The sequence below is a fragment of the Salpingoeca rosetta genome (genome assembly GCF_000188695.1).
Source record: "Salpingoeca rosetta unplaced genomic scaffold supercont1.21, whole genome shotgun sequence".
Classification (NCBI taxonomy): Eukaryota; class Choanoflagellata; order Craspedida; family Salpingoecidae; genus Salpingoeca; species Salpingoeca rosetta.
This window is the reverse complement of record NW_004754913.1, coordinates 335,800-360,097: the sequence shown is the minus strand read 5'-3', so window position 1 is coordinate 360,097 and position 24,298 is coordinate 335,800. Positions and strand designations below refer to the sequence as shown.

General features: G+C 55.7%; 4 protein-coding genes across 4 annotated transcripts in view; 2 read left to right on the top strand and 2 right to left on the bottom strand.

Annotated features, from left to right (window-relative positions):
• PTSG_08080 (myosin-Ia) overlaps positions 1–4,051 on the bottom strand; it is a 7,899-nt gene extending 3,848 nt beyond the window's left edge. The window contains exons 1-8 of the mRNA XM_004991044.1: positions 3,770–4,051; positions 3,182–3,459; positions 2,487–2,927; positions 2,022–2,213; positions 1,602–1,698; positions 1,182–1,438; positions 802–870; positions 162–614 (exon numbers count right to left, since the gene is read on the bottom strand). Coding sequence (XP_004991101.1) covers positions 162–614; positions 802–870; positions 1,182–1,438; positions 1,602–1,698; positions 2,022–2,213; positions 2,487–2,927; positions 3,182–3,310 — 1,638 coding nt within the window. The 5' untranslated portion in view covers positions 3,311–3,459; positions 3,770–4,051. The remainder of the gene's footprint in view (positions 1–161; positions 615–801; positions 871–1,181; positions 1,439–1,601; positions 1,699–2,021; positions 2,214–2,486; positions 2,928–3,181; positions 3,460–3,769) is intronic.
• A 25-nt stretch (positions 4,052–4,076) lies between these two features.
• Positions 4,077–14,683, bottom strand: PTSG_08079 (SNF2 family DNA-dependent ATPase). The gene is made up of 24 exons (XM_004991043.1): positions 14,505–14,683; positions 13,933–14,188; positions 12,373–13,629; positions 11,910–12,110; positions 11,471–11,690; positions 11,181–11,296; positions 10,822–10,956; positions 10,270–10,649; positions 9,973–10,117; positions 9,575–9,781; positions 9,282–9,431; positions 8,607–9,049; positions 8,259–8,336; positions 7,680–8,067; positions 7,363–7,419; positions 7,133–7,189; positions 6,860–6,970; positions 6,547–6,700; positions 6,329–6,357; positions 5,999–6,113; positions 5,775–5,823; positions 5,399–5,504; positions 5,067–5,195; positions 4,077–4,824 (listed from the first exon to the last, which is right to left on the bottom strand). The coding sequence occupies exons 2-24, from the start codon at positions 14,179–14,181 to the stop codon at positions 4,207–4,209; spliced, it is 5,394 nt and encodes a 1,797-aa protein (XP_004991100.1). The 5' UTR covers positions 14,182–14,188; positions 14,505–14,683; the 3' UTR covers positions 4,077–4,206.
• A 514-nt stretch (positions 14,684–15,197) lies between these two features.
• On the top strand, positions 15,198–21,931 carry PTSG_08078 (uncharacterized protein; the record flags this gene model as incomplete). Its single annotated transcript, XM_004991042.1, has 14 exons — positions 15,198–15,374; positions 15,769–15,949; positions 16,268–16,409; positions 16,633–16,758; positions 17,019–17,097; positions 17,326–17,432; positions 17,703–17,778; positions 17,959–18,151; positions 18,382–18,452; positions 18,611–18,742; positions 18,933–19,007; positions 19,258–20,655; positions 21,023–21,100; positions 21,359–21,931. The coding sequence occupies 14 exons, from the start codon at positions 15,198–15,200 to the stop codon at positions 21,929–21,931; spliced, it is 3,408 nt and encodes a 1,135-aa protein (XP_004991099.1).
• A 528-nt stretch (positions 21,932–22,459) lies between these two features.
• The window catches only part of PTSG_08077 (uncharacterized protein), a gene marked incomplete at both ends in the record, with an annotated part of 6,544 nt that continues 4,705 nt past the window's right edge, over positions 22,460–24,298 (top strand). The window contains 2 exons of the mRNA XM_004991041.1: positions 22,460–22,509; positions 22,924–24,298. The exon at positions 22,924–24,298 is cut by the window's right edge and continues 151 nt beyond it. Of these exons, the coding sequence (XP_004991098.1) occupies positions 22,460–22,509; positions 22,924–24,298 (1,425 nt within the window). The remainder of the gene's footprint in view (positions 22,510–22,923) is intronic.

The window sequence follows — 24,298 nt, the reverse complement described above, 5'->3', positions numbered from 1 at the left end:
TGTTGTTGTTGTTGTGGTGGTGGTAGTGGTTGTGTCCATGGACGTTTGTTGTGAGATTGAGATTGAAGAAGCAGAGACGCCAAGCAGGTACGTTGGTCGTAGCACACACACACACACACACACACACACACACACACACACACACACACACACACACACACACACACACACACACACACACGTGCGCAGCGCACCGCAAAGAGGGAGTCCTTGTTCTTGGAGATGAAGCCCTCCACGTCATATGTGACCTTGCCCGCGTAATGCACCAGCCGGAACTGCTCGCGCCCAAGCGTGTTGTCAGAGAGGAACTGGCGCTGCACACGCGACTCGTAGTGCTTGTGTTGCATCACCTTTGGCGTGCGGTTGAGTGTTTCCAAAAACGTCTTGTCCGTGACGTCACCAGGCCGCAGACACATGTCATCCAGCACGGACATGATGCAACCGCGCCCTTCAATCAGCTCGCAGATGACGGCGTTGTTGAAGTAGTCGACATGTGTCCACGGGATGCCCTCGCGCACGTACTCGTCCTGTTCCGACTTGAGCGTGAGCTCAATGAAGATCTGCTGCAGCTTCTCGTTGCAGTAGTTGATGATAAACTGCTCAAACGAGTTGTTCTGGTGGTGGTGACGACGACGATGATGGTGGTGGTGGTGGTGGTGGTGGTGGTGGTGGTGGTGGTGTGTTAGCGGCAGGTGGACGACGTGCTGAACGTCAACAAAGAAGCGCAAAATTACACTGATGACTCAATCACACACGGACACCCACAGTCACACACACGGACACACAAACACATACACACACCTGGAAGATCTCAAAGCCGTAAATGTCGAGAACACCGATGGTCCGGCGCTTCGTGCGGCTGTTCTTGACCTGAGGGAGAGGGAGGAGGTGATGGTCGTGTGGTGTGTTGGATGGTGATGAGGTGGGGAAGCGTTGAGGAAGCAATTTGGTGTTACACAAGCGACATAAATACTGAGGGGAAACACATACAACACAGCACACTACACACAACACACACAGAGGCACACACAGGTACACACAACACACACAGACGCACACGCAGGTACACACAACACACAGCACACAACACACAACACACACAGGCACACACAACACACACACACACACACAGGCACACGCACACACAACACACACACAAGTCCGCATGCTCATTTGCTTACGGAGATGGTTTGGTTGACGCGCTTGACGAGCCAGGAGAAGAGGCGGGAGTAGATGGCCTTGCACATGGCGTCACGCGACTTCTCCGCCTGGTCGTGATCCAGTTCAAGCTGCACCACCTCCCGCCGCGTGCTCACGTTGCGTTTTGTGAGCGCCTCCTCGAGTGCGTCTTCGCTGCAGCCGAGCAAGCCCGCCGCCGTCGCCAACGCATCTTTGTTCTGCAGCGCACACGCGTACATGCCGTTCGCAAGGTCGTACCCTGGTGGTGTTTGGTGGCGGCGGCGGTGGTGGGTTGTGGATTGTGTGTGCCGGTGTGAGGAGATACTGGGCGGGTGCGCGTGTACTTGCACGCGCTTGCAATTATGCAGATGTAATGTTCAAGGGCGGAGACAACATAAGTTCCAACACGCACACACACACACCTTCAAACTGGATGTTTCCAATGTGTAGGACGAGGGCGATGAGGGAATAAATCTGTTGCTTGTCTTGGTCGCTCAGCCCAAGGACTTGAAACGCATCCTGAGGACAAAACACACGCGCACGCCACACACGAAACACAAACACACGTGCACAGCAAAGGGACGCAAGTGGAATATTACATTATTGATTGTGAGTCAAACACCTCCACCACAACACCAGTCTCATCTTTGCCGTTCTCTCTCACGGCTTCACTTGCACTGCGCCCATACACACAAGTCAACAGGCGACCACAGCACTGCACGCCAACACAACACCTCGATCGTCCCATGTGAATCCACACACACACACACATACGCACGCACACGTGCACATGACATGCATACATACACACGCAAACGATGCAGCACACCACGCACACACACCTGCACATCGCGCCACTCCTTGCTGTCGTCCATGCCATCAACGCGGCTGCAGGAGCTCTGGTTGAGGTAGTGGTAGTCGGATGCGTTGCGCGTCAGCTTGAGAGGCGCCAACACTGAGTTGTCTGCGCCAAACAGCAGCTGGTAGAAGATGTGGAAGTTGCGTTCTCCTTCCGTTTGGTGCACAACACGGCTCTGCGTGGTTGATTGGTTGGTTGGTTGGTTGGTTGATTGGTTGGTTGAATGAGTCACAGCACATTGCAGATTGCACCAGCCAGTGACCATAGGTCGCATGTGCCCCCTTTTCCACGCACACAAACGCATACACACGCACACACATGCACACACACACACGAACTTGCATGTGCACATCACCACAACAACTCTTCCATCCTATCCTTCCTTTTGCCACTTCTGCTTCTTCACCAGCGCCGCCACCGCCATGTGTGCGTGCGCGGCCGTGTTCACCTTCTCAAGCAGGTAGTCTGTGATGACGCCACCAATCGGATCGCCGTTGTAGTTGAACTGCATGTCCATGTACTTGCCAAAGCGCGACGAGTTGTCGTTTCGGTTCGTCTTGGCGTTGCCAAATGCCTCCAGCACCGGGTTGCACTTGAGCAGCTGGTCCTTCACCTTGTCCACATCCGCTCCTTTGCCGCAGACGGCAGCAACATACTGCATGATGATCTTCGACGCCTCTGTCTTGCCGGCACCAGACTCGCCCGTGATGATCACGCACTGGTCCTTGTTCTCCTCCTTCATGGACCGGTAGGCCGTGTCTGCCATGGCGTAGATGTGCGGCGGCAGCTCAAACTGGTTCTTGCCAGCGTACTCGAGCAGAAACTCTGTGTCGTAAATGTCCAGGTGCTTGTACGGGTTCACGCTGATCACCACGTTGCCAATGTACGTCTGGTGGGTGGAAGAGTGGAACGTTAGGTGGAGCGTTGATGGGGGCAGAGAGAAGCGGGAGAGGAGCGGGTGAGAGGGGGCAAGAGCACAGAGGAGGATAGAAGCACTCGCAGTCGCACGCACACACGCACGCACACACATACACTGTCTCTCGCACTCCCTCACACGCACGCGCGCGCACGCACACACACACACACACGCACGCACGCACACAAACCCTCTCGTCCACTCTCTTCTCCTGTGCTCCAACTCACATAGATCTCATCCTTGAGGACACGCTCTGTCAAGTTCTTGACGATGTGATCCTCGTCCACCTCATCCAGCAGCACCATGTCGCCCACACCGACCGGCTGCTTCATCTTCTTGATCAATGCAAACGCCATGATGACAGCTTGCGCTGATCCCGTGCGTCACAGCCAAAATAGGGCACGCCACGCGCAGGGGTCAAACAAAGCGCGCCAGCGACGGTGGATGTCACTGCTGTTGCTTGCTGAAGCTGTAGCCTGTGTCGAAGGGCAGCAGCTGTCGCCAACTGTGAAACGAACAGCACAAGGACACATGTGTGTGTGTACGTGTGCGTGCGTGCGTATGCGTAGGTGTGAGGGCAGGCTGTATGAGGCTGTGCAGGGCAGACTCGTGCGGGCACGATGGCGCACGCAGCACCAAGCAAAATTCCTGCATTGGTGCTGTCCGACTGCAGCATGCACCTTCCATGCATCCACCGCCACCTTACTCGCTTCCCTCCTCCTCGTTCGTCATCCTGCCATCCCCTTCCCTCTTCGCAGTCAACAACACCACCAAGCAGCAAGCAAGCAAGCAGCAGCAGCTGGCTCAAGCCTCACCTTGCTGGCTGGCTGGCTGGCTGGCTGGCTGGGTCGTCAGGATGATCGAGCGAGCGCGCAAGCAAGCAAGCAAGCACCCACACCTGCACCCGAACACGCACAACGATAAACAACAAACTGATGTGCGTAGCTCCACGGCCACACCCTCTTCTCTTCTCTCCCTTCTTCTTTCGTCGTCCTTGAGTCTTGCTTGCCTGACTGACTGACGTTGAGCTGGGCTGGCTGGTGTGTGGGTTTGCGCGTTTTTCATTCGAATCGAATTTTTTTGGTGCTGGTTTCGCGCTCACCCCTGTTTGTGCTGTCGAAATACTGTTCGCGTAGTTTACTGGACGATATTCACAACTCTTCAGCGCAGCTCCACAAAAACCCGCACAGTTGGGTTCCATGTGTGGCAAAATCGGACTTTGCCAACACATATTTCATGGGCAATCTCTGCTTTACCGCCGACGGCGGCTGGCGCGGCTGCTGCTTCTCCTGCTCCTGCTCCTGCTACGCGAGGCTTGAACCACCTCCTCTTCCTCTGCCTCAATCTCCTTCGCAGCATCATCCTCCTCCTCCTCCTCCTCCTCCTCCTCCTCCTCCTCCTCCTCGTCCTCCTCCTCGTCATCATCATCATCATCATCATCATCGTCATCATCATCATCATCATCATCATCATCATCATCATCATCATCATCCTCATCATCATCATCCTCCTCCTCCTCCGCCTCGTCCTCTTCCTCCTCGTCCTCGTCCTCTTCTTCCTCGTCCTCTTCTTCTTCTTCTTGCTGCTTGCGTTTTTGCGCCCTCGAGCTCACTCTGCGACTGCTGCTGCGGCGGCTGCTGGCTCTGGCAGGTGTTGATGAAGTGGCGCGCTTCGCTCTCGTGGATCGCCGGCGCGGTGTGGGCGTGGCAACCGCAGCGGTGCGCTTGCGGCCCCGACGTGGTGTGGGCGTGGTCGCGCCACTCGACGCCACGCTTGTGGCCGCACTCGTCTCCGTGCTGCTCCCATCGTTGAGCCGCAGCGTTAGCTTCATCTTCGGCATCACGCGCTTCTTCAGCTCCGCAAAGTGGTTCTGTCAGGCGCGCAGCCGTTGGAACAAGGTTGTTGTTGTTGGGAAAGAGGAGTAACAAGGATGGAACGTGAGCGCCACGTGCGCGAATGCATGTGTGTGAATTAAGAACACATCCGAGCGAAAAGAAAAACGCTGTCAAGACGCTTGCACAGGGCACACTGACGTACGCACACAGGCCAATCCACACCACCTGCACACGCATGCGTCACGCGAACACATGTGCAGATTTGCACACAACTCACCTTTAGGTACACGGCGTTGTTGTACTCTGTGGAGCCGGTCTCATAGTACTGGATGGCATTGTGCGCCATGCGCAACACGTCATCCTCCATGTCTTGCACACACTTGTACTCGCGAGAACGCACCCGGTCCTGTGCAAATGTGGTGCGTGGTGCGTGTGCATGTGTGGGTTGAGTGTGAGCGTGTGCGTAGAGACAGCAGCGGGACGAATAAAGGACGCGTAGAAAACAAGGCCACTGACTGAGGGCACGCACGGGGAAGGGAAAAACAAGAGAGAAGAGCAACACAGCGCGGCGAGCCAAACGCGAACGCAACCGCATGATGGGAGCAGCACCTTGATGTCGTTGAGGTCGAGCGGTTCGCTTGTCATCTCGTAGTACTCCGGCACCTCCTCTTCATCCGGCAACTCACGGAACGTGTCCGCAATGCACTCGCCAGAGCTGCACAGCGATTGCATAAGAGAGAGTGAGTGTGTGCATGAATGTGTGTGGGTGTATGTGTGAATATGTGTGTGTGAATGTGTGTGGGTGTGAGCGCGTGTGTGTGTGAATGCGTGTGAGTGGGTGTGCGTGTAAGTCCACAGTGTGTATGGGGCAGCTTGTGTGCCAGCCCTTGTGAGCAGCGTGCGCCCGACGCGGCTCACACTTCGGTGCCGCAAAACGGGAACATGTCACATCAGCACATGAGACAACAAGGATCAACAGACTCACTCGTTCGTCATGGCAGTCAGGTGCTCGTACAGCTTGGTCATCAAACCATCTGCCATGTCAAAGTAAGCATGAACCAACACGTGAGACGGCACAAAACATCGTGTGCAATCCGCAGACATGCAGTACAAAGTGGCTACAAACCATGGCACACGACATAAAACAAAGAACGCAGTGGCACTAAAACAACAACAAAAAAAAAGCAAAACCGCAATGCCATATCTTACATTCAGCTTCGCCCTCCACTGGCTGCACACTTTCACCGGCGTCGTCGCGTTTGGCGCGTGTGCTGCGGCGAGCGCTGGTCGGTGTGGCCGCGCCCTGACGGCGCTTCCCACTCGACTGCACAACAGTGTGTGTGTGTGTGTGTGTGTGTGTGTGTGTGTGTGTGTGTGTGTGTGTGTGTGTGTGTGTGTGTGTGTGTGTGGTGTGCGTTTTTATGTGTGCGCGTGTCAGAGTTTGGGAAGGAACTCATTATGTGCTTGTGTTTGTGCAGGCGAACACAAACGAAATCGAGGACGTGTTGCACACGGCAGCATGCACGCGTATGTGTTCACCTTTGGCGCGGCTCTGGAAGAACGACGACCTGAAAAGGACATTACCAGCACAGCAAATTTATCAGAACAAGAAAGGCAGGAGTAGCAAAGTGCCGGGGAGGGGAGCTGTACACAAAGATGAACACACACACACACACACACACACACACACACACACACACACACACACACACACACACACACACACACACACACACACACACGACTGATTGGCATACTTGATCGCTTCGGCGTCCTTGGCTCTTCCTCTTCCTCCTCCTCCTCTTCCTCACGTTTCTTCCCACCCTTGCCGCCCTGGCGCGCTGCCCGCATCTTCTCCTTCCGCTCCCGCTTGCGCTGAATAAACGCTTCAATGTCACCCGATTCCACAGCCTGCACATGTGTGTGTGTGCGTGGAGAAAGGCAGGTTGCGTCGAGTTGCAGCATCAATCAGAGCACATGGCAATGAAACAGCCAGACCGCGTAACAGCCCAACCCAACACGTTCATCCAACCCTTCCCCTCCTCCAAACACCGGTGCCTGTTTACGCACCTGAGCGAATTCGAGATCTGTCAGCTCGTCGGCGTACGAGATTTGCTTGCGAGCGCGACTCCCGCGTCCAAACGCTTCTGGCTCCACAGGCCGAGTCATCACCTCATGCATCTGACGTGCGTGTGTGTGTGTGCGTGCGTGTGTGCGTGCGTGCGAATGTGTGTGTGTGTGTGTGAGTAAGTGAGTGTGTGTGTGTGCATGCAAGCGACGCAAGGAGAGCTCAGGTGGTGCACGACCATGCAATCAGACAGCGCATGCAATGGTGCTGCCCACCTTTGCGTCGCCGTTGGCAATCGTGTCAGGCAGCTCTGACGGTTGGACCAGGCGCGCCTGGAAAAAAAAAAAACCACACACACACGCGCGCACACACGAAGCAACAATGTGAATGCACACGCTCTAGAAGGCCGCTCTCCGTCATTCAGACACACACATGCACTACACACTCACAGACACAAACACATACACACACAAACACATACACACACACACAAGCGAAACCACACCTTTCTGAACGAGTTCTTCCAAATGGCATCCTTCATGTCCTGCTGCGCATCAATGTCCTATCCAATTTCAAATCGCAGGAGAACATGGTGAGATGGCTGTCAAGGCATGGCTCCCCATATTGATTACAGCCGACCACAAAAGCGACAAGGTTGTCGTGTTCACACAAAGGAAAGTATGATTCGCACACCAAAATGCACCGCCCAATCGCACGCCTGACTCACTGTGCTCTCTCATCAACACACAACCACCCCCCCCCCCCCCAAAAAAAAAAAAAAAAAAAACCACTTCCCTTCTTGCATCGCATCATTGAACCGACCTCGAACATGGTGAGCTCCTCATCGCTGCGGGCAAGCATTTGGTTCAGCTCGTCGTTGTCCAGGGCGTCTGTCCCATCGCCCTCCTCCGCCACCTCAGAGAGAATAGCCATGAGATACGCGCGCGAATCCGTCTCCGTGGAGCTGCGGTTGAACTTGCCGGCCTGGATCACCTTCTGGTCCACGTCCAACTTGTACTTTGCGCGCTCCAGAATGCGCTCCTCCACGCTGTTGACGGTGACAAGCCGGAACACACGCACCTCGCGCGTCTGCCCAATGCGGTGGGCGCGGTCTTGGGCCTGCAGGTCCTGGTGTGGGTTCCAGTCGCTGTCGTAGATGATCACTGTGTCTGCCGTCTGCAGGTTGAGGCCGAGACCACCGGCGCGCGTGCTGTCACGCGAAGCAGTGCAAACATACGAGCATGGTGTGAGCGCCAACGCCAACTTGTGTGTGTGTGTGTGTGTGTGTGTGTGTGTGTGTGTGTTTGCATATGTGGTATGGGGGACACACCGTCGTGTGAACCAAGCGTGCACACAAACGAGCAACAAGTGATCCACCACATGTGTGCGTTCACGGCGCACCTGAGGATGAAAATCTCGTATTCGGAATCCGGGGCGTTGAAGAGGCGCAGCAACTCAGCGCGGTCGTCAGCAGATGTGCTGCCTGTTGTCATTGCCAAACAAATCAAGACAGAGTGAAGAGGAGAGTGCAAGGTTGAATTGCTGAAGCACAACACAGTCACGTCAGCGGAGCACACAAGACAAAACGAAATTCAAGTGACAAAGTGACACCAAGCACACACGCACACACACACTGACACAACACGAAGACAAGGCACACGCACACACACACACACACACACACACACACGCACACACACACACGCACGCACGCACACACACAACCACAAGCATACAAACGCAAGGCACGAACCATCCATGCGCAGGTACTTGATGCCCTTTGCGGCAAAGTAGTCCTCAAGCACGGTGAGCAGGGACGTAAACTGGCTGAAGATGAGGGTGCGGTGTCTGCCAGCGCGAAGCTTGGGCAGCATTCGGTCAAGCAGTTCAAACTTGCCGCACGCGCGCCACAACTCCGGTCCGTTGGTGAGGGCCGCCTTGTCCATGCCCATCTCGGCCGCAGCGTGCTCAAGGTACGCCCTCTCCACCTCCTCAAAGAGGAACGGGTGACAGCACAGCTTGCGCAGCTGCATGATCATGTTGCGCAACTTGTTGACGGACGACGCGTCCTGGAGCGCAAACACCTTCTTGGTCTCGTCCGGCTCCACGGGCAGCGTGACGCCGTACTTCTGCAGCAGCGCATACACCTTCCGCTGCAGCGCCGACATGTCACACCGAAGCACATACTCAACCTGGGTGGTACGAATCGTGCAGGGTTGGTTTCAGTAACATCGTGAGTGAGATGGCGGAGGAACCAAGAAGACGAGCATAAGCACGAGAAGCAGCAGATTGCCTCAACACAGCACAATCAGCAGCAGAAGCACAAGCAAAAGCACCAGCAGCAATAGGATCGCATCTAACGCTCACACATGAAAACACACACACACCACACACACACGAAAACACACACACACACACACACACCTTGTCTGGGAGTTGGGTCTCCACTTCCTTTTTGAGGCGGCGAAGGAGGAATGGGCGCAGGATTTTGTGCAGCTGAAGAATAATCAGATGCTTCTCCTCTGCATCAAGTTGCATGTTTTCGCCCGTGCCCGCAAACGGCGCATTGAACCACTGTCGCGCAAAGCAAAACCAGCACGATAGAATGAATTAGAATGGCGTGAGAGGACGTACGGCAAGGTACCCCATGCAAGGCCTAAAGTTACGTGATGTAATCTTGCGAACAGACACACACACACACGCACACACACACACACCGAGTCAAAGGTCTCGCTGGAGTTGAAGACGTCTGGAAGGAGAAAGTTGAGGAGCGCCCACAGCTCCGGCAGGTTGTTCTGCAGCGGTGTTCCTGTGAGCAGCAGGCGGCGTGTGGAGGTGAAGTACTCAACAAGCGTGCGGCTGAGCTTGTTCTGAGCATTCTTCATGCGGTGGCCCTCGTCAACCACGAGGTATTGCCACTGCACCTACAGATGCAGACGCAACACAGCAAGCGTGAGCACCGATTAAGCTGGAGGTGGCGACCCAGAGGTGTGCAATTTCGACACCCACACGACCACACACACACACACACACACACACACACACACACACACACACACACACACACACACACACACACACACACACACACACACACACACACACACGGACGAACCTTTGACAGGACGGAACGCTCGCGCAAGATCATTTCATAGGTGGTGACGAGGACGTTGAAGCGGCCCTCCAAGATGCGGTGCGCATATGCGCGTCGCTCGTGCTTTGTGCCCTTGTACGTGATGGTGTCAAAGGTAGGTGCCCACCTGCAGCAAAGTTGTGTGTGTGTGTGTGTGTGTGTGTGTGTGTGTGTGTGTGTGTGAGCTGGTGGGCCAATAAGGTGACGTGGACACACCATGTGCAAGCACAAGCAGTAGCAACCCCCCCCCCCCAACGCCCACAAACACTCAGGACGCACTTTTCGAATTCGAGCGTCCAGTTTGAGAGGGTGGCGAGGGGTACGATGATGAGAAACGGCCCAAAGTTATTCTTCTTCTCGGCGAGGTAGGTGAGGAGGGCAATGGTCTGAATGGTCTTGCCAAGACCCATCTCGTCAGCAAGGATGCCGTTGAGGCGGTTGTTGTACAGCGACACGAGCCACTCCAAGCCAACCATCTGGTACGGTTTGAGGGTTCCGCCCACCAGCATGTACGGCTGCTGCTCAATCGTTTCCTTCACGGCGTGTGCATCGAATCCAAGCGAGGCCTCTTCCTCCTCTTCCTCCTCTTCTTCCTCCCCTGCCCCTTCCTCTCCGCCTTCCGTCTCTTCTCCCTCGCCCGCCTGCGCCTGCCGTGCCGCCTTTTCCTTCTCCAGCATGCGCAGCTCAGCCCTCTGTGCGTGTGTGCGCGTGTGCGAGCATGATGTGAGAGAAGTACATACGCTGCTTGTCATGTGTGCGTGTGTATGAGGACAATGCAAGCCCACCGCACGAGCATTCTACCTGTTGGCGCTTCAGCTTGAGTTCCAAGACCTTCTCTGCTTTCTGGTGGGTTTGGATCTTGTCACTCATAATCTGCATGCGCTCTTCAATCTTGTTGAGCAGATATGTCTTTCGCGTGTCCTTCTTCTCATCCAACAGCTTCTTGTACCCTTCTGTGTCTTGTGCCTGCACCAACAATCAAGAAAAACAGCACCAACAAGGAAAATGCACGAGAGAGTCAGCAGCTGCATGTGTGTGTGTGTGTGTGCGCGCGCGCGCGTGCGTGTGGACAAAGAACTGGGGGAGAACATGTCGCTTCGCTCTCGTCGTGCACACGAATCAAAACTCTCAACAGCGCGTTTGTCAGAAGGAATCCACCACGGCACGAAATGTGCACGGGCATGACGCACCATGAGGAGTTTCAAGCGCTCCTTCTCCAGGCGTTCTTGCTCCTGTTGCTTGCGCTTCTCAAGCTGCGTGTGATACGTCATGACAGCACGACACAACTTCTTCGTGCGCCGTCGCGCTTGCAGATGAAAGTGCCTGGTCGTGTGTGTGTGTGTGTGTGTGTGTGTGTGTGTGTGTGTGTGTGTGTGTGTGTGTGTGTGTGTGTGTGTGTGTGTGTGTGTGTGTGTGCGTGCGTGTGTGTGTATGTGTGTGTATGTGTGTGTGTGTGTGTGCGTGCATATGTGCGTGAGACCCCAAAAGGCCAGCCCTCTCCCCTTGTTGCAAACACGCACACACAATAAAACACACACTCTCTCTTTCCCACATATACCGCCCCCTCCCACCCCCCATCTGCTTCTCTGTGCACTCACGTCGCGGACGCTGAGGGGCCGGATGACGCGAAGTGCCTGGCGCCGATAGCAGGTCAGCCCACTCGTGGTCCCGCGCGCTGCAGTAAGCACCTGTTCGCGAACCTGTGGACGCGCATGTGTGCATAATTAGTTTTGATTGGGGTGGGGGGTCGAAGAGACGAGAGACGATTGAGTCAGTCGCTGACGAGGATTCATGAACACGAACAAGCACGAACACAGACTCAACTTTCACATTGTAGCGATGCATTACACACACACATACATACAAACACATACACAAACACATACACATACACACGGGCACGCGCGCAACGGACCCACCTTGGCCTGGACGTCCTTGAGCCTGAGGGCGAGGAGTTCCTTCAAGGCGGCGCACCTGCTGGCGGCGTTGAGAGAGGTGGGCAGCGTCTGCAGCTCGTTGATGCGGTACGAGATGCGGCTCGCCACGCGAAACTCCCGCGATTTGATGTGCGCATACATGTGGCGCGCAAAGCTGGTGGTGAGCGGCTCCTTCAACTTGGCCTGGATGGCAACAAGACAAGGGAGGGGGAGAATTGAAGCAGTTAGAAGAATGAAGCAGACAAAAAAGAAGTGAAGCAACACCCGGCAACGTTGACATGGATGGCACAACAAACAGCCAACAAGGACACACACACACACACACACACACACAAACACAAACACAAACACAAACACACACACACACACACAAACACACACACACACACAAACACACAAAACCACACACACACACACAACCACAAACTCACAACCACAAACTTACCAAACTCTGCTTCTCGCGCTTGGCTGGGTCGTTGTAAACAAAGTTGCGTGCAAGCAAGCGATACCGCGCACACTGGCGCTTGATGTCCTCCAATACGGCATCGTTCACCACCTCCTCTTCTTCTCGCAGCTCCTGAGCAGCAGGAGTGGCACTGGCAGTTGGTGTGCTGATGGGTGGTGTTGTAGTTTCCGTGGTGGCACCAACATCTGTTGCTGTTGCTGCCGATGACGGTGAGACGTCTGGTCTGGTGTCCATGACCGAATCTTCAGCGCCCTTCGTGTCGGCATGCGGAAGAGCGTTGCCAGTGTCTGAATCTGTGTCTTCTTGGCGTGATGTCGATTGCTTGGTTGGCGCTGTCTCCGTGTCTCCGCCTTCCTTCTCGCTCTTCTCCTGATCACTGCCGTTCTTCTCCTCATTCTTGTCCGCCTCAGTGTCTTCGTTCTCCTTCTCCTCACTTCCTTCCGTTCGCTCTTCCTCGTTCTCTTCTTCGCACTTCCTTCCTTCCTCTTCTTGTGCCTGGTCTGTCTGCCCTCTGCTCTCCTGCTGCGTTGTGTCTGCCTCCTTGGTCATCTTCTCCAGTTTGGCGTTTCCCTCTTCGTCTTCGCCACCAACCAAAGGTGCCTTCAGCGCTGCCTTGTTCTCCTCGCCCTCCTTCCCCTCTCGCTCTTCGTCGCCATCCTGTGGCGGCGATGTTGAGGCGGTTGATGCCTGGCTCTGTTCTTCCTGGCTGCTGAAGGCACCACCTTCGCCCTCACCCACCTTCCCAAGCTGTTCCTCCTTGGCTGGCCCATCCACACGCTTCGCCCCATTGTTGTTGCTGTTATTGTTGCTGCTGCTGCTGCTGCTGCTGCTGCTGTCGGCGTCGATGTTGTCGTCGGCGTCGGGTGTTGGTGTTACAGAAGGTGGCTGCTGAGAGGTCAAAGTGTTGTCGGTGCCGGACCCTGCGGGCTCTTGGGTGTCTGCTTGCTCTGAAACTGGCCCACTGGCGTTGCTGTTGGCGGTAGCTGCTGGCGCTTGTACTGCTTCCTTTGCAGGGGCCGTAGCTGCTGTGTCCACGGCAGTTGGCTCTCCGTTGGCGGACGCGGGCCTTTGTTCTGGCTGTTGTTGTGCGAGTGGGTCGTTTTGGGCGGCTGATTTTGTGGTTGCCGCGCTCGGTGCTACGGCTGCACCGACGATAGGCAGCTGTGTGAGCCGTTGCAGAAAACGCAACCTGCGTTGCTCCTCGTCACTCGTGGCATCCCCAGCTTTTGCAAGATACTGAAACAGCGCAGTGTCGGCGCGCGTGCGTGCATGCGGGTATGCATGTGCGTGAGTTGGTGCACACGTGCGTGGGTGTGGGTGTGTTGAGCGGGGCGAACAGTAAGTACTGGATGACTGAGCTTTGGCGCGTAAACACTGCTCACACGCACTACTCACAGGCACAGGCACAGGTACACTCTCACGCACAGGCACAGGCACAGGCACAGGCACACACACGCGCGCACACACTCTCACGCACACGCACACTCTCACGCACACGCGCACACCATCAAACACAAGGCACAAAAAACAACAACACACCTGTGTCAGCTTTGCGTGTTGGGAAGGCGTCAGCTGTTTGTGACAGAGGGTCAGCATGCGTGCCACCTGTGTTCGGCGTTGGAACACGGCTTTGCGCTCACGAATCACGGCATCCAAGTCATTGACCAAAAACCCAGGTGGAAGCCCGCCAAGGATGTTTGTGCCGTTGGTGCTTGCACGGCTGCTGCCATTGTCCGTGCTGGTGCTGTGGCTGCCATCGTTGTTGTTGTTGTTGTTGATGGCGCTCATGCCTGACCTGACGTGTGTGGTCCACCACAGCGAGAGAGAGTGTGTGTGTGCGTGTATGTGAGTGTGTGTGTGGAGGGGGGGACGTGATGTACACGTGTGGGTGGGTGTTGTTTGCGGTGGATGCGCAGTGAGGAGGACGATTTCGCGATTCGAGAGTGTGTCAGTGACAGTTTTTTTTTTTTTCAGGCACAACAACAACGTGCATTGTGTTGTTTGTTGATGATGACAGGAGGACATTGTGCTCCAACATGTCATCTTCACCACCACCACCACCACCACCACTACTATCGCCACCACAACCACAACCACGATTGCGACCGCACCTTCTTTGTGTTGTGTCGCTCGTTCGCGCCAACCAACCAACCAACCAACCAACGTGCTCCTGTGGGCTGGCTGATGAAGACAATGATGAGATGTGTGAAAGCGAACCTCGGTCTGTTTGCTTCTTCTGCTTCTTGGCTCTCGCTCTCGTTCGCGCGCAAACTGCTCCTTTGCTTTGTTGCTTGTGGGTAGGAAAATACGCGAACGACACCCACCTAATTTCTCACCTTGGCAGCACGCTGTGTTCGCTACACCTTGTGGTGTCGAAAAAGCCCGAAATCGGCCGCCGCCCCCAATTTTTTTTTTTTTGTTTCGCTGCTGCCCCAAGCAAGAAAGCAAAACCGAAGAAGGTCAAAATCTTGGTCAGCCGCAAACATCAACAACGAACGTCGTTTGTTGTTTCCACCCCTCACCAACCAACCAACCCATCCGAGAGCGTCACCCAGCCCGCCATTGTTGTTTGTCCTTTTTGAGTGTGTGCGTGTTGGCGGTGGATGGCTTCGGTGGTCGACCAAGGGAGGAACCAGCTCCAGCAGCACACGAGTGAGGCGAGGGGGTGGCAAAGTACCCCCCACAAACCAACGAGGTTGCCTGCAGGCAACTCCAACTGCGTGCAGCCTGCTCGCAGATCATCAACTTGAAGGTGGAGCACCTACTCCCTGTGCCTGGATGTGCTTGAGGACCAACCTGAGGCAATGATTAGCATCGCTGCGCTGAACCAGCACGTCGACGATGAGGAGAAGGTCCACACGTGCTGGCAGTTCCCTACAAAGATCCTGTGCCTCTTTTTGGTTGGCTGGTCCTACCTTCTCATTGGAGGAGCTGTCTTTTCCCACCTGGAAAAGGGCGAGGAGCTCTCCGCAGAGCGTCAGGTACGGTGCCATGCATTCGCATGCGTATGCGTGCGTGTAGTTGTTAGGTTGTTGTCCTCGCTGCTGCTGGTAGTGGTGGTGGTGGTGCTGCTGCTGTGTGTGGCTGCTGGTGGTGCTGTTTTGTGTGTGTGTGTGTGTGCGTGTGCGTGTGTGTGTGTGTGCGTGTGTGTGGTTGCTGGTGGTGCTGTTTTGTGTGTGTGTGTGTGTGTGTGTGTGTGTGTGTGCGTGCGCGTGCGTGTGTGCGTGTGTGTGTGTGTGTGTGTGTGCGCGCGTGCGTGTGCTTGTGTTACAGGTGTGTGTGTGTGTGTTTTGCGTGGAGCAGCGGGTAACCAGCGCATGGGTGGGCAAGCTCACAGTCTCCCCCCCCCCCCGCTTCCCACGTACACGCACACAGTATTTGGGCGCCATTGACAATGCCATCGCAGATGGCAACTTCACAACCAACCAAACGCAAGTCCTCATGAACCTGTTGGACACCTTGGACGAACTCCGATCAACCGCCGTCAACATCGGCAAAACAGACTGGTCATTCGTCGGCGCCACATATTTTGCCACCACAGCCGTCACCACCATCGGTGCGCGCGCATTTCTGCTTGTGCACGATGATGATGATGATTTGGACGCGGAGGATGCAAAAGATGAGCAGGATGAGCAGAAAGGGGGTGGACGAGGAGGGTGAAGAGAGCAAGGAGGGTGAGGAAGACGATGATGATGATGATGATGATGATGATGATGTGCAGTACATTGCCGGTCCATGTACTGTCATGGCTCTTCGCGCAACCCGCTGCTGCTGCTGATGCCACATGTGTTGTTCACTCACGACTTTCTCTTGCACGGCTGCGGCTGATTTTGCGGGTGCTTGTGGTTGTGCTCATGGCTCTATGGCCGGACAGGTTACGGCTGGATTGCACCCAAGACAGTGGGCGGGCGCGTGTTCTGCATCCTGTATTCCGTCATTGGGATCCCCCTCGTCTTTTACATGTTCGCATACCTGGGGCGCAAGATGATGGACATTATCGGCTTCAGAATATCAAGGTTGGCGCGTTGTGTGTGCGTGTGTGTGTCTGTGTCTGTGTGTGTGTCTGTGTGTGCGTCTATATATGTGTGCGTGAACGACTATGTGTGTGTGTGTGTAAACGGGTGTGTGTATGAACTGCTTCACGTTCCTCCTCTGTCCCGCTGCATCTCATCACCCCTCATCTCTTTCTCATCTCCTTCCCTTTCCCTTTACACGGTTATCACACCACCGCCCCTGTAGCTTACGAGAAGGGAGCGAGTACAAACGCAAGCAGCTGCAGAGCGACTCTGTGGTGCTGCCCATGTTTGTTGCGCTCTTCATCGCCGCGCTACTCATATCCGTATTTGCCATCGCATTCACTTACACGTAAGCATCGTTGAAGCTGTGTGCGTGTGTTTGTGTGTGCGTTGTGTGTGTGTTGTGTGTGCGTGTGCATGTGTTTGTGTGTGCGCTGTGTGTGTGTGTGTGTTTGTGTGTGTGTGTGTGTGTTCTGTGATGGTGACTGCACCTATGTTATGCGCGTTGAGATGAGTTTGGGATTGTTTCGACCGGGTTGAGCTCGCGTGCTCTCGTTCTCCGTCTCACGCGTTGCCATCACTTGTGTTTCGTCTCAAACAAACTTACAGGGAAACATGGACATACTTTGAGTCGTTTTACTTTGTCTTCATTACCATGACTACCATTGGTTTTGGCGATTTCGTGCCGGTGAGTGCGTCATATGTGTGCGTGCGCGCGTGAATGCGTCCGTGTGCCTGTGCCTGTGTTTGTGTCTGTGTTTGTGTTTGTGTTTGTGTTTGTGTCTGCGCCTGTGCCTGTGCCTGTGTCTGTGTCTGTGTCTATGACCACAGGTTGCACAGTCTACTTGCCACCGCCGACAGTAATGCGAACCCCCACACCCGCCACCCACACCCGCACCTCTTCCCGTTGAACCAGACATACCGCGACCACCCCGTACCGCTGATCCTGCAAGTCTTTGGCATCTTCCTGGCCCTTTCCGTCTACTCCTACCTCATCAACGTCGCCATTGTTCTCGTCACAAGGTGTGTTGTGTGGGTACGTTGTGTGTGTTGTTGTGTGGGTACGTTGTCTTGTGTGTGTGTGTATGTGTGTGTATGTGTGTATGTGTGTGTGTGTGTGTGTGTGTGTGTGTGTGTGTGTGTGTGTGTGTGTGGTGTGTGTTATGTTGTTTCATGCGCGTGGGGGTGAACCTGCATGTTGCGTCGAGGTGCCTGCAAGCAGTGCGTGTGTGACGTCGGTGTGTGCCATTGACTGAGTTGCCCACGCTTACCTTGCTCCTGCACGCACACCAGGTTGGTGCACAACGTCACTCGCAAGAGCCTCTCCCGGATGGATATTCGCGGAACGGGTCACATTGGCCCAGCAGAGGTGCGTCTCGCTGGATTTGTCTGTTGCTATTGCTGCCGCTGCCATTCATGGTCGTCTCTTTCGTCCTCTCACGTGGCCCATTGCACTGCACTCACAAACAACGCTACTCTGTCTCCCGTTGCATGCTATCGCTCCGCTGCAAACCTGTTTTTTTTTTCTCTCTCTGGCTTGCGGTTTTAGTTTGTTTACTGCCTGCTCGGGCGCACACAAGATCGCCGGCTGCGCTACCAGGCGCAACTGCTCGACGCTGTGCTGCAGAAGGACCTGGATTACACTGCACGGGCTGCCATTCTCCAGGAATGGGGCCAGGCCGTCGCCTTGGGCTTCAAGCACCTCCAGCTTCCACGTGGCCTCAAGCTCTACATCGTGCTCGGTGTGTTTGTGTGTGTGTGTGTGTGTGTGTGTGTGTGTGTGTGTGTGTGTGTGTGTGTGTGTGTGCGTGCGTGTGCGGTCTGTGTGTGTTCACATATGTGCATGTCTGTGTTTGTGTTTGTCTGTGTGTGTCTGTGTGCATGTCCTGTCGTTGATATACGGAGTACGTGAATGCTGTGACCAAGACATGGCTCTCAACATCAATACCATCACACCCGCCCTCATCACTAGGCGGTCCCGCGTCGGGCAAGACGCTCATGTGCAAGAAGCTCGCCTCGAAATACGGCCTCGAACGCATCGACGTACGTATTTTCACACCAGTTGCTTGAGAACTCTGTGTGCATCTTTGTGACGTTGCTCCCAACTTGCTGCGCTCTCACGTTGCTTCAAATTACCCTCTCTGCGTCACAATTACACGCCTGCATGCTCCCACACCACACGCACACACGCACACACGCAGGTTGAGCGGCTGATTCTACTTGAGGTGCTGTCGGAGACGGGTCGGGGGCGGGCCATTGAATCGCTCATCAACCACGGCTGCGTCCTGCCGAAACAGGTCATCTTGGACCTCATCATCTCTCGACTCAAAAAGGTCGATTGTGTGTGTGTGTGTGTGTGCGTGTGCGTGTGCGTGTTTCGATCTGCTGTGTCTGTACCTCCTTGCGTTCGTTTGCGTTGCCTGCAAGCAGCTTTTGTGCACACACCTCGCCGCCACCTCTGCTGTCCTCACGCTTCCTCTCATTTCGGTCCTGCCTTGCGTTGTTTGTGCTGCATCGGTGCAGCTGCCACCCAACTGCTCTTGTATTTTGGACGGCTTTCCACTGGACGTGCACCAAGCCCGTTTCCTCGAGCAAGAAGTGTGTAGACCACTTTGCAGTGAACAATGTGATGTTTCGTGCTTGCATGCACACACACACACACACACTCTCTCTCTCTCTCTTATCATTTCTACGTTGTCTCTATGTTTGGTGTTCCAAAGCACACGCTCGCATACACACAGAGAGAATACTCAACAACATGCACTCACTCACTCACTCACTCTAACTCACTCGATCACTCACTCACTCACTCACGCAACCCCACACATCACGCGCACCGCGGCGGCAGTGCAAGTATGCGGAGCGCGTGTTTCTACTGCAGTGCAGCGACGAATTGCTTGAGGAGCGGCTGTTCCAGATGGACAGGTCGGTAGTGTTTGGCATTCGCGCCCTGCTAGGCCCGCGCCTGCAGTCGCAGCCTTCGTCCCCGCACGCAACAACAGAGCAGCCGCGTGCGCGGGGTGTTGGCGGTGGACACGGGCAGTCGCACTTGCAAGGACGCGAGTCGCTTCTCTCCGCAGAATCGCCATCAGCGTCGCTTGAAGACAACAATGACGCGGACAACGGCAACGGGAGGAGGAAGAGGAGCAGCAGGGACAAGGCGGTTGGCACTGGTGTTGGGAGGTGGGCACAGCGCATGGAGGCAACGGGTGTTGATGTGGCGCATGAGCGGTCCACTTCCATGCTGATTAATGGCCAACCAGAGTCGATCCGAGAGGAGGATGAAGGTGGCGGTGATGGTGGTGACGCAACAGCAGAAACAATAACGACAGCTGCTTCTGGTGGTGAGCATGATGGACACCAGCCCTCGAAATCACGCGTACGATCCACACACGCAGCGCCGCCCACCATTGCAGAAACAGCGATTGGCAGCAACAGCGCACGAGGCAGCCATGGCGCCAGCCGCGTGGTGGTAAAGAAGAACGGGCACAGCAGCGACGGCAGACCACCAATGCTGCCGTACACAGCGCCAGCAACAGCGACTACAAGGACCAGCCCACCCACAACGACAACTACCGCCGGCACAAGTGTCAATGACGAGTCGCCCGCCACGCTGTCAACTGCAGAGTCCATCAACACTCGCAGCCAACACGGCAGCAACACTGGCGGTGGTCACAAGGGTCACGGACGGTCAGAGCGGGGCAGCAGCGGCGATGGGAAGCGGGGGTTCCTGCAGCGACAACCGAAGCACAGCGTGTCGATTGAGATTGAGGACTTGGAAGGACGCGTGCACGAGGAGCCGCATGGCAGCAGCGGTGTTGGCCACGGCGGCCACGGTGTTAGCGGGGTGCAGACAGAGGCGTTGGAGCAAGTGGTGGAGAGCAGGAGCACGCAGGAACAGGACGGTGTTGGGAGCAGTGTCAGCCGCATCTCAAGCTCGTCACAGCTGCGACCCAACGTGTCTGCGCTAGTGAAGAGTCGCAGCATGGACACGGACAACCGACCGCGTCGCACGCGCCTGCGCCGCTCATCTGAGGACAGCAGCGGGCGGCGGGAGCTTAGCCACGTGGCGTCGCGCAACTCGCTGTTCTTCCAAGGGCTCCTGCGTGAAATCAAGGCATCCACCCCGACAGCGACGAAGAAGAAGTGGCGAAAGGCAAAGTCGCCCTCACGCCGGCACTCGCTCTCCCCGGAGGACATGCCGCACGCCAGCGTCTCCTCGCAGCCGCCAGAAGTGCTGGATGAGGTACGGACATGGCATGATGATGGTGGTGTGCGTTGCATTGTTGTTGTTGAAGTTGTTGTTGTTTAAGTTGTTGTTGTTGTTGTTGTTGTTGTTGTTTAAGTTGTTGTTGTTGTTTAAGTTGTTGTTTAGGTTGTTGTTTAAGTTGTTGTTTAGGTTGTTGTTGTTTAAGTTGTTGTTTAAGTTGTTGTTGTTGTTGTTGTTGTTGTTGTTGTTGTTTAAGTTGTTGTTGTTGTTGTTGTTGTTGTTGTTGTTGTTGTTGTTGTTGTTGTTGTTGTTTTGCGCATTACGAGGTCACTGCCGCCGTCCACTTTGCTGCTGCCTTCTCACGCGTGCGCGCTATTCTTCCTGCCTTGAAACACAACTGCAGTTCAATGACGACCTGCTGCGAAGATGGCAGGAGAACAAGGTTGCATTGCGTGATTATTTCCAATCGCATTTGCACGAGGTACGCCCGCTGGTTGGCCTTGCCTGCAAGCAAGCAAGCTTGGTTTACGCCGATTAGCTCCCGGCTCGTTGGCTTGCACGCTGTTTGCTTCGCGCATGCAGTATGACTGTCTACATGAACTGCAGTGAAGACAAGCCCTTGCTTGAATTGAGTTGGACATTGGCGTACTCACCTCGTTCTCTGCGCGCGCGCACACACACACACACACACACACACACACACACACACACACACACACACACACACACACACAATCAGATTGACGCGGAGCAGTCGATTGACGACACGTTTGAGAGCTTGTGCCGGGCGTTTGAATCGTCACAGGACTCGTCCTTCCTTGAAGACTTCTCCACGCTTTCGGGCAACTTCCCCATGCCAGGCGCCACGTACCCAGAGCAGCCGAGCGGCAGGCGCGCATCAAAGGCGGCACTGAAGCGGGGTCAGCACCACCGCCGTGACAAGAACACGAGTGCAAGCGGGAGTCGTGTTGGTCGCGGTGATGCCTCCAACCCAACCGCTGCAACAAACGCAAGCGCCACAACACATGCTGTTGGAGACGGCTCCAAGCCCTCATCAGCGGCAGGCGCACGGCGCAGGGGCGGTCACCGCGACGACGGTGGTGGTGGTGGCGGTGATCGTGGTGATGGCGATGCAAGGGAAAGTGCGGTTGCAACCTCGGCAGCGGCGACTGGAACTGCTGGAGGTGAGCTGATCGGACCACAGACAAGCCGTCCGTCATCGCACGCGAGCCACCGCCAGTTATCGCGCTCAACCTCGCTTCCGTCGCACCCGTCATCCCCAGACACACAGGCCGAGATTATCGTCTTGTAGCACGCCTGCGCGTAAGTGAGTTTGGTGTGTGTGTGTGTGTGTGTGTGTGTGTGTGTGTGTGTGTGTGTGTGTGTGTGTGTGTGTGTGTGTGTGTGTGTCAGGTGCACGTCACGGGGTCACCACTGCTGAACTTGCGCTCACCCTCGATGTGTGTGTGTGTGTGTGTTGATGACCTATTGACTTGCGTGTCCCTGTGATGCGTACGTTTGGTTGGTGCCATTGCATTGTCCACAGGCCTCAGTCTCGCTTGCCTGTTTGCAGTGCACGAGTGTTGTTGTGTGTTCTTGGTGATTGAGTTTGTCCTCATCTTCGTCATTGTCTTCACTTTCCTCCCTTCCGCCGCAAGTGAGTTCTTTTGCTCACAACCACTCGCTTCTTCCTGTCGATACCTGCCTGTCCTTGTACAGTTGTACATATCTAGCCCCTGATAGAACCATGTTCTGCTGACTGTTGATGTGCTGTGTCACTGTATCATTCATTCACCTACCCCCGTTGTCAAGTAGTTGTTGCTGTTCCATGTGAGAGACCATGCACTCTACTCTGTTGACCGTCTCGCTCGCCCTTCGGGACCATAAACTGTCAACCCAAACACGACGTTCTCGTTGCTGTTCCTGCTTGCTTATCTTGTTTGGAGATAGGGATTGGGTGTGCTTGCATGCAAGCGTGTAGTGCAGTGCGCTCTCTGCTCTGTCGCACATACAAAGCCACTATCACATGTGATACACAATTGGCAGGGAGCTGTGAAGTACCACACACACACACACACACACACACACACACACACACACACACACACACACACACACACACACACACACGCACGCACGCACGCACACAGGTTTCCACGCTCCATGTCCATGCACTTTTCGTCGTTTTCATGTCAAATACACACACACACAAAAAAAAAAAAGCAACCCAAGGCATGGGAGAAGAAACAGCAAATCAGCAACCCTAACATAGCTGTGGCGATTGGCAGCGGTTGCTTGTGCCAGCTGCAGCAAGCACACGCCACCTTTAGAGGCGGCACAGCGCATCGCCACCCTCACCGGCCACAGCAGCAAGGTGACCGCGTCTGCGTTCAGCCACGGCTCCCCCTGTCGCCTGCTCTGCACCGCGTCTGACGATGCCGTGCTTCTGTGGGGTCTGGCGGACGGCTCCTGCGCCCGCCTCCTCGACGCACCCCCAGACACGCCGCACCACATCGCCTTCAACCCAACCAACCAGTTCCTCGCCCTGTGCGTGGGCTCCCTCATCTACATCGCTTCCCCATCCGACAGCACCATCACCTGCGTGCTCGAGGGCCATGCTGGCATGGTCACAAGCGCGGCCTTTGGGCTGGCACACCCGGCCTTCCTCGTCTCTGCCGACGACGATCGCCGCTTCAAGGTGTGGGACGTGGCCAGGAAGTCTCTGCTGTTCCAGTCGCAGTACGAAACGCCTGCGCCGTTCACGGCCGCTTGCTTTGACACGGAGGGGTACCGCTTGTTCCTTGGCGCATCAGATGGGTCGCTGCACGTGTTCCAGCTGGAGCCGACAGGCGTGTGCCGCCGCATCGCCACCGTGGACTGCAAGCGACTCGCAACCAAGCTGCTGCAGACAGCAACACTCGCCCGCACCGCAGCAACAGGTCCGACACCTGCACCTCCTCCAGTCCCGGCCATGGCGCCCGGATTACAACCGCAGCAGAGGCGGCATGTCCCCGGGCGCTGGGGCCTGACGCGTGAGGCAACAGCGGAGGAGGCCGTGGACACGTTTGGTGTCGCCTCTACCCAAACCGCAGCACCAACAGTTGTGTCGAGCGAGACGAGTGCGCCCGCGCTTGCGGCGTGGAAGCGAAGCCAGTCCACGGCGAGTCATGAGGGTGGCGCGGTCACGGTGGCGGATGGTGTTGGACGTGTTGGAAACGAGAGCAACAGCAAAGGCAGTGTAGGTGGTGTCAGTGGTGGGCTTGAGTGCCAGGGCGTGAGCGACGACTTACTTGACGATGACATGACCATCCTTGCCATCGGTCGCATCATGTACGATGATGCGGCTCCACTCCAACAGCAACAACAGCAGCAACGTGGCCATGGCGTGGATGATGAGCAGCAGCGCTCGTCCCGTGCCATGCAGGAGTACCTGCAGATGGTTGGAGGAGCGACACACGACAGCGTGCATACGGCATCGTCCTCTGTGCTCGGGTCCTTGCAGGCGCAGCGGACACGCATGGCAATTGCGACATCGCAGGCGCTCGTGCTGCTTAATGGCCACACGTTCAAAGGCGCCGGTGTCTACAGATGGGCAAGAGAGGAGGACTGGACCAGCTATCCGCCTGCATCGCAGGCCACGTTGCCAGCCAGCATTGCATCATGTCACCTGTCCTCTGCG

What these genes read in the sequence shown, in the direction of transcription:
- PTSG_08079 (XM_004991043.1), bottom strand. Translation starts at nt 14,181, where the DNA reads ATGAGCGCCATCAACAACAACAACAACAACGATGGCAGCCACAGCACC. An exon ending in CCAGCGAGACCTTTGACTCG is followed by an intron (nt 9,432 to 9,574) that starts GTGTGTGTGTGT and finishes TTTGCGCGACAG; the next exon opens with TGGTTCAATGCGCCGTTTGC. An exon ending in TACCTGCGCATGGATGGTTC is followed by an intron (nt 8,337 to 8,606) that starts GTGCCTTGCGTT and finishes GACAACAGGCAG; the next exon opens with CACATCTGCTGACGACCGCG.